The sequence below is a fragment of the Neodiprion lecontei genome, chromosome 2, assembly GCF_021901455.1.
Source record: "Neodiprion lecontei isolate iyNeoLeco1 chromosome 2, iyNeoLeco1.1, whole genome shotgun sequence".
In the NCBI taxonomy this organism is placed as follows: Eukaryota; Metazoa; Arthropoda; class Insecta; order Hymenoptera; family Diprionidae; genus Neodiprion; species Neodiprion lecontei.
The window spans coordinates 39,873,456-39,882,283 of NC_060261.1; the positions used below are offsets into that span (position 1 = coordinate 39,873,456).

The window sequence follows — 8,828 nt, forward strand, 5'->3', positions numbered from 1 at the left end:
AGGAGCGTGAGATCAACGGGAGAGAAGATACGAGGAAAAAAGCACCTGCTGAAAAATGTCGAAAATTCAGGTTTTCGATTTTTTGGCTGTAACTTTCGATGCGTTGATCGCAGCGTATTGGGACTGCGCCCAATCGATTTCTCTCGCAAAATTACATCGGAATAGTGCCACAATTAATTTATTCCAGCACTTTTGGAAATCGCGAAAATTTTCGCCAAAAATACAAAGGGGTTAACCTTCCTTTTTTTTTGACCAAAAAATTTTTCGTCTCAGAATTGATTCGTATGACTCTTTCCCGACCAATTGGACCCCAAGGAACTCAGAAAACGCAGCAAAAGGAGCGTGGGATCAACGGGAGAGAAGATACGAAGGAAAATGCACCTGCTGAAAAATGTCAAAAACACAGGTTCTGGTTTTTTGGCTGTAACTTTTGATCCGCTGCTCGCAGCGTATCGGGACTGCGCTTAATCGATTTGTCTCGCAAAATCACGTCGGAATAGTGCCAGAAAGAAATAATTTCAGCACTTTTCAAAATCGCGAAAATTTTCGCCAAAAATGCAAGGGGGTTAGCCTTACTTCTATCTTCATTTTCTGAACCAAAAATTTTTCCTCATTCGATTTGTATGACCCTTCTAACCTTACCCCTTTCCGAGCCAAAAATCTACAGCTGTAGAATCGATTCGTTTGAACTGTTTTAGATTGATTACCCAAGTATTGCAAATCAAGGTATTCGAAGCATTGGGGGACCGTCACCTGAGAAGTTACGAAGAAAATGCAGCGAAACGTAATCTAATCGTAAGCATCATTCGTGTTATTTCTGGTTTCGTAAAATAGTAACATTACAATATCATTCGTGTAGTATCCTGCAGAGGTGCATTGCTTCTAGGCTTAGACCGGAACTTAAATTGCGCGCTGACAAACTATAATATCAACTCTCTTGTATATTTCACATTCTGCTAAGAGCTATGTATATGGCACTATTTTTTCCTTATATGTTAGTCAGACTCCTCATGTATTGTCTGTTCATTGTATTGCATTTATTTTCTTGTCATCAAGTCCAATACTATTGGAAATATTATACTAATCATATCAATGATTGCTTCATTGTAGTAATTATTGGTACATCACAGTAGTATTAGTATAGTGTACTGTGTAGTATAACATATCAGAGTTATACCATTCGGAAACTTGGTAAAGTAGTACGCACTGACTTCACAGACACTTGAACACTTGCATCACAACTGAGGCACATTAAATAAACTGAAACTGGAACTCTGTAGCTATGAGTTTGTGATATAATCTATTTGAATTTCTTGAAAACCCCGTACAAATTGAATAATTTCTAGCTGTAAGTTTCGATTCGTTGTTGGCAGCGTGTCTAATTTATGCGCAATTGATTCCTCTTGAAAAATTATGTCGATATTGTGCATCAAAGAATTATTTAGACTATCTCTTAAAATCGGCTCATTGTCAAGTTTGAGTGACAAAATCCAAAAGAATTAGACTTGCTTTTTGCGATTTCCAGGACTCTTGATTTCCGTAAAAAGGTCCTGGACACACCGAAATATTTTCAGTATGAACTATGCGGTAATAAACATATGAAAAGTAATTTTAATTATGGACGAGTGCACGATTCTGTAAGAATAACAACGAATTGGATTATTCTTTCGCCTCGGATAACCGCTGCCGTTTTGTTCGATATCCTTCTGGCTTCTTTAGGTTCTCCGTTTGTTGACATTTCCAATCGACTTTCCTAGATTTTTCAATTCTCAGGGTAAAAACGCAACTGAGAACCACTGACTCAACCACGTGGTTGAGACTCGTGGCATTTTGCTGTTGTGTCAATTTGATGCCCGTGAAAATCCAGCCTAAATAGTAAAGAGAATGGTAAGTATAATTTTAGTGACAACTGATACTTGTTTGCAAGTCTGACAGAGGACGGGGAATCGGGACGCAATGCTTCGTGGGCATAATGAGACTTTGTGGAAATATAACATCGTTTTATTTATATAAAAAGAAAAAATGATTACGGCAAAAACGTTTTACAAAAATAAGATTACAATTATAAATTTGGATGGACAGTTCTTGTTGTGTATAATCGGTAAGTAACAGATGCATGTTTGAATACAGTCGCGATAGACTAATATCTATGCATGCTACCCGATACAATTTCGATCACTACAAAATTTCTTTGACTGGTAGATCGTGGTAAACAAATTTTCAAATCCATTTGTCCATATAATTCTACTTTGACTCGGTTGTCGTTCATATTATTATTTGAACGTATCTTCAAATTTTATACATCCCGCTCGGCTAGTATTGTACAGACACAAATATATTACACAAAAATTAGGGTCGTCCTATTTTAGGCCTTGGTCAATAAATATCGATCTCAAAATTATTTTTATGCTCTACTTGATACTATATTGATTTCGGGTTGAGCCAAAAAATGAGGTTTGCAGTTTGGATTTTAAATCCTTTTATGTGCCTCGATATATTTTCTGACCCACTGTCATTTTTGTAACATGATACCAAGGCTGATACGAAAACAAGAAAATTAAAAATATGGGGTGAGATTGAAATTTACGATAAGACGATCCTAAAAGCATACAACTACACATCCCGAGATTGATTAATTATGCGTATATGCATAGGTAGTATTCGTAAATCTTGTCTCTTTTGGCACGCCCCAAATATGAAATATTTATATTGCTGTGTATACCTATATGTATAACGTAAATTCATTGTTATTGTAGGCATTAATAGTATGACACGTAAAATAGATATGAGAACTATATGTACGCGTGCCTGCAAAACTTTTGAATACGATTTAATTACTACATGTTTATTCGAGTTTCTCCCTCTTTAATCATGGCATTGCGTCATTTAATTAATATTCATCATTGGTGCGTTACCATTTACGGAGAATTCAAAGTTTTTCCAGCGAGGGCTGCCGCTTTCGAAAGAACGATTTGAATATCCATGGAAGGAAAATTCTGCAAAGAAAAGCCAAATATAAACTTCAATCAAACATCCTAGTTTTCAATTCTGAGTAAAATATACGATGCAAATAATCTTATTTATTTCCATGATAGACTTTTAATTACCTGTAATAGTTTAACGTTCGTGGCAAAATCACCAGCTAAAAGTTGTTCCCTGAGTAATCTACAAGAAATACGTCCGTTACTTTCTTGAAATGTACACATCTTGCAGATTTTCGATGATAATCAAAACGAATACGTACAATATCATAGCGCAGCAGATATGGATGAGAAAACTAAATCTGTTTTCGTCTGCGAATAATGAGTCCCAAATTCTCATCACATCGGGAAGTGGAAATTCTTGAGAAAGTAGAAGCGTCAACCACCTGGAAGACAAATTTGTCTGAGAAATAGCAGTCTTGATGAAAATTCAATAACGTTTGTAAGCGTAAATCAAAATTTTACCTGAAGCTGTAGTACTGGGGGCATAATTCTTGTTGATTCAAGCGTAGCCAAACGTCGTAATCGTGGTCCTTAACTTGCCGGGTCAGCTTGGTCATCATTGAATTTATTCCGAATTCAGCTTCATCCAGAGACTTGATAAAAAAGTCGCGAATTTCTCCCATTAAATTAGTGAAACAAAAAAACGTATCAGCCTCTGCATACTCTGGAAATATAAAACGGTAGCAAACATTGAACAATCGACTGGAGTTGCTGAGAATTTAAGCGTATAACTATTTAAAAAGCCAACCTACCTCTCCATTGCCAGTCAGGATCGCAAGCGAAGGCATGATAGATTGGACCAACTATTTCGTTCATACCCTGTACATACCCTTGGCCAGGATTTAACTTTGCGTATATAAATAAAATCCTTTCCAAGACTTCCCAGTGAGCCTCACCTCCTTCCGATAGTGGCGCATAATCTTCAACTGCCTTTCTGACCGCGACTGCTATCTACAGATTTGACGATATCAAATTACAGGGTAATTCGAGCAGGGTTGAACTTATTAAAGGTCACAGTTATCTGTACATGATAGTACTGTACCTGCTGATCTCCGCAATAGTGAAAATCGGAAACACAAACAAAGATTGGTAACTTTAACTGCCGCTATATTTCTACTCGTTAAATATTTCAATAGTTACCTTGGTTATTCCCAGTCCCTTTCTCTCGACGTTAGCACTTTTCAAAACCGTGTGTTGGACTCTTCGATGCAGACGCTTTACACCGCTGGTATTAACGATCGCTGTGCACGGGTAATCTGTGCCTTGTTGAAAAAATGATATGTCTGGGCACAGTCGTCTGGATGAGAGCAAAAGGTTGTAGCAAAATCGATTAAGAAGTCGGCTCTGATATTCTGACAGTTGGTTTAGGGATTCATTTCAAGCACTGAATAGGCGTCAACCTCTACAAATATTTGTTGATGACTGTGCAGACTTATTTCCACAATGAAAACCTCGAACTACGCTGGGAACAATGCATTAAAAAATATTAAATACTGACCTCACGTCTTTGTCAATTTGCAACAGCACTTCATTATCTTTGAAGAAAGTCTGCCATTTACTGTCCGGGTTCAAGTTCAAAGGATGGTCATCAAAAGTGACATCAACTCTGTCACCATCGTTATCTGACTCCCCTGGCATCACGATCAAATCTTCTACAAGAGCGATATGAAATTTACATTGATATTAACTATTTAATACGAATAGCCTCATACAAATAAATCTAGTTTTCCTCACCGATGAAAGTTTTGTACAACTCTCTCTTACGTGTCAGAGTCTCTGACCAACTCGCTTTTGTGGGTGGTAGGTAGTTTAGCAGTAATTTCCAGCATAACGGCCTCAGTCCGCCTTCATCCGGAATTCCTTTGTACGAATTGAGAATAAACGATTACAACAGAAATGTCGATGATAGTAATGATCACAATACTATAAGCAAAAGTAATATAAATAAACTGAGGTGAATAGAAAGATTAGGTCTACAGATCTAATTGCGTCGAGATTCTCAGCAGATAAAAGTTAAGCAATTATTTTTCCATCACACAATGCGTACCGTGAAAGCATAATCTTCTGAGATTCGAAAGATCTATTTCTTCGGATTTTGTGATCTCCTCGTAATCGCTTAACCTAAAAATTTCAAAGAGATAAATGAATATTGCGAATTCGTATTTCGCTAAAGAATGATTTGACATTTGAATCGTAATATTATTACCTCTTCCTTAGTATGCTCATTGTCTCTGGCATGTGGGCAGTCGATGTCAGATATTTTTCCCTTATCAGCCTGGGCCGTGTGTCAGAAGGGGCGTATTTAGTCCGTAAATCTCGTACATAACCTTCGCCTCATTTGTTCAATCTTGTATGTTGCAAGTAGAATTACTAGACGCCATGTTAATTCACTTTTTTTAATAAACTTTCCACGAACCTTACAATGCTTAATCGTCTCTTAACAAATATTCTACGCTTAATATTATTTGAAGAAGCGGAGATGTCAACGTAGATATCGTGCATTACACCACTATAACCAAAATTACATTTTCTCGAGGTCACATCTCTGGTCATATGCTGTCCCAATATTCTTGAACCAGAGACGTGCCAGCGATTATCAGTGACGGTAAGTTTCCGCCAATAATCTACCACCGTAATTACATTCGTGTAGTGCGTGACGCGGGCCTTAGGCGCCCTCACTTAAAGAGCGTGTAGGTAATGTAGGAACAATGATTTATCATCATTCTGAGGCCTGCAATGAGCTGGAGGGATAAAACAGAATCTGGAACAGTTCACCGACAGGTAGCAGCAGGGTGCGCGATTCAAGTTGCGAGCAAGCTGGCATGCTGCGCAGAATATTGAAATAATTTAAAATCTCTCAATTTTTTAGTTAGCCAAGATTGCAGGAAATCATTCAAGATAAGATTGCAGCCTGTATGATCGATTGTAAAATATAGATATTTCTGACTCAAGATCTTCTCGCTCGTTATATCTTCTAAGTGGATATAAAGTATTGATAACACTGTATGGCTATATGAATAACGTGCTATGCAATTTATTGCACAATTTATCGTAGATTTCGTGACATTTATTCCGTATTTATATAGACAGAATGGGATCGTTTTTCTTACTGCATCATCGAGGTCAGCATTTTATGGACTGTTCCGGAAAACTGGTATTTATTACGCGGCTATGCGTGGACTTATTACGTTTTATGACCATCTCTACATAAATCCTATCAGGCGATATGTAATTTCAGATATCAGTGAGAAGATCGTAATGGGGATGTTGCACACCATAAACAAATATTATACAGAAACGTATACAAATATCTACGTCTATTTTGCCGCTGAGAGATGAACGTGGATAGAATTGGCGTTTATTTTTGGAGTTAACGGACGTCTTAATCATACAGTTGATTTTTATTTCGTATACCGTTAGACCTTGACTGCTGTTTTCACGATATTAATCATACAGTGTGCATCTTTCAATAATCAAAACTAGAATACAAAAGAGAATAAATTTTTTTTCTTCCAGTAGTTTCGACGCCTATGATTTTGATTTACCTTACACCTGGGCACATGCATACACGTTTCGCACATTCACCGATCTGTTTTCGCACTACTTATAATTTAATCAAATTATTGCGATTAGCTTCACGTGGCTAAGTAGATTGCATTTATATTTATCTTCTACCGCACACATGTACGTATGTATGGAGGCACCTCGCCCATGGGCGTAAATAATCAGTTATCGTTCGGATTCCATAACAACAGGAAACGATATTCGACCTGCTATCTACAAATAAACAAGTTTAACTGAAAACTGGATATAGAACGAGGTATAGAATATGAAGAAAAAGAGAAACTGAAAAAGCTGAAGAGAGCCAAGAAAGCGTTAGAAATTCAGGCATTTATACAACTGGTGCGAATTAAATAGAAAACTCGAGAATACGTCCGGAGGGAAATGGTAAAAGATACGTTTGCAGACTCGACGCATTATATGACTACGGCATTCGTACAGCTGGTATACGTAGGTAGATTTTTACTTAAGGAACGGTGAGCGTGCGAAGGTACCGCTTGTGCTGCTTCTATCTCCTCGCATCCACCGGTTTCAGCCAGAAAGGAAGGTAGAATTTACAAAGCGCATTGCAAAGTAATTGAGTTTGAAATCCTGAGCGTATATGTATATGTCAACTAGGTGCAGGCCGTACAGACCCATGTAGAGTGCAGTGAGTAGAGCAGAGAATAGCTTCCCTCGGCCTTCTTGGAATTTTTTTCCTGGACAATATACTTCATTTGGCAGATGCATTCGCTTGTTTTACGGTAGAACCTACGAAGCAGAGGAGATGAGAGGAGATGAAAGGAGAGGAGAGGAAAGGAAACTATAAAACGCGACATTGACCCAATAAATGCAGGACTCGCCGTTGGATCCATTTTCCTGTAGTAATATTTTAGTACCGTTTGATATAACGTAATACGTATCATGCAAGGCGAACGAAAAACAGACAGACGTCCGGAGTGATACGTTTATTATTTATTTATCCACTTCTCCTTGTATGCATACGTTGGTGTAACAGCTGCTGCCTACGTACGCATTATAATTCTCATTTATACACATGTAACCTCTGCCTTGAGTCATGACCCTGCGGGATGGCCTCTGGCGAAAATATTCTACGGATTGCGTAATCCGTAGCGTGGGGAGTTTCTTTATAGTATTTTATGTATTTATATTTTATTGTATTCGTCGTTACGCCCTACATCAATAGCGTGTGAGTCGGATCATGTACGGTTACAGGTAAGCGGATACACGCTTTTCTCGTTCGTAAAATCGTTTTAAAAGCAATAATGACACTCGTGAGTACATAAATCTTTTCATTTTTCAATAACAAAACGAATAGTGAAGGCCGAATTCAATTTTGTTCAAGTTTAGTTAGCGAAAAATTAAATTAACTATCAAAAAGTGCTAAAAATACGGCAAGAACGTAATTTTTCGAAAAAAAATTTCATATCTTTTTTTCTGTAATGAACCGATTTTCAAATTGCTAACGCGATTTTGAAGAGCATACATTACACTATCAGGAAAAAGTTACTCTCCTTATATACTGTTGAAAACACATATTAACTTCAGGATATGAAAATGGGAAAAATATAGAACACGGAAGTGCGAACAAAGTAAATAAAAACGTAACAAAAAAATTATGTATAAGTAGTTTTTGTATATTTTAAAGTTATTTTATTTTATTTTTTTAAATAGTATGTGAATAGCAATAATAAATTGAAGAAGGAATCGCATAACCCGTTCAACTGCGATACCGCAAAGGCACCGTTCGGTGTGCCTCGCGGACGGCCAAGTTGTATCTTTGAGCCATTTCCGGGTAAAAAATAGCGCACGTTTTATACAAAGCGTCCGAGGCTACAGAGGAAATTGCTTCGGTATGCGAAGTATATTGCTTTAGATAATACATGAGACCATTGACGCATAAATGACCTAATAACAAGTTAAATATTTTGATATGAGTAAAAAAGTAAAATTCAATTACTTCCACAAAACATCAACGGCAGCGACAGAGCGGGGTAGTTAGCTACCCCAGCGGTTCTTTTTAATTGCTTCGTGCAATGACGAGCGGTGAGCCGATGCTACCTCCACTCTAACATCGCAGCCAGATAGTAAAACTGAATTGTGGTTACGGTCCCCGGCCGACAATGTCAATTTTTAGCTTGAAAGCGCAGTTTGAAAGACGACTGTGGTAGTTAACTACCCCGTACATGCGTTCTAGGGTCGAAACTAAAAACTAGCATTCGATAAAGATCGCGTATTTGAATTTACTCGCCTGATTGAGTCAAATTTGAGTCTATCAGCTGT

At 37.6% G+C, this 8,828-nt stretch overlaps 1 protein-coding gene across 3 annotated transcripts; it reads right to left on the reverse strand.

The window, feature by feature from the left end:
- Positions 1–792: 792 nt before the first annotated feature.
- LOC107225942 (TBC1 domain family member 13) lies at positions 793–5,589 on the reverse strand. 3 transcript variants are annotated; one of them, XM_046731252.1, is made up of 12 exons: positions 5,191–5,589; positions 5,032–5,105; positions 4,719–4,844; positions 4,483–4,636; positions 4,125–4,281; positions 4,027–4,029; positions 3,737–3,935; positions 3,447–3,648; positions 3,245–3,367; positions 3,108–3,165; positions 2,916–2,996; positions 793–1,868 (listed from the first exon to the last, which is right to left on the reverse strand). In XM_046731252.1, the coding sequence occupies exons 1-11, from the start codon at positions 5,220–5,222 to the stop codon at positions 2,919–2,921; spliced, it is 1,206 nt and encodes a 401-aa protein (XP_046587208.1). In that variant the 5' UTR covers positions 5,223–5,589; the 3' UTR covers positions 793–1,868; positions 2,916–2,918. The 3 variants fall into 3 exon arrangements, with proteins under 3 accessions (XP_046587208.1, XP_015522068.1, XP_015522069.1); XM_015666582.2 differs by lacking the exon at positions 793–1,868 and having other exon boundaries at positions 1,986–2,996; positions 5,191–5,587; XM_015666583.2 differs by lacking the exons at positions 793–1,868; positions 4,027–4,029 and having other exon boundaries at positions 1,986–2,996; positions 5,191–5,584.
- Positions 5,590–8,828: the final 3,239 nt, after the last annotated feature.

Bases quoted from the DNA above. Each gene is read 5' to 3' on its own strand.
- LOC107225942 (XM_046731252.1), bottom strand. From the start codon at position 5,222: ATGCCAGAGACAATGAGCATACTAAGGAAGAG. The intron at 4,282-4,482 runs GTCAGTATTTAA...GCTCTCATCCAG, and splicing joins CAAATTGACAAAGACGTGAG to ACGACTGTGCCCAGACATAT. The intron at 2,997-3,107 runs GTAATTAAAAGT...TTTTCTTTGCAG, and splicing joins CGAACGTTAAACTATTACAG to AATTTTCCTTCCATGGATAT.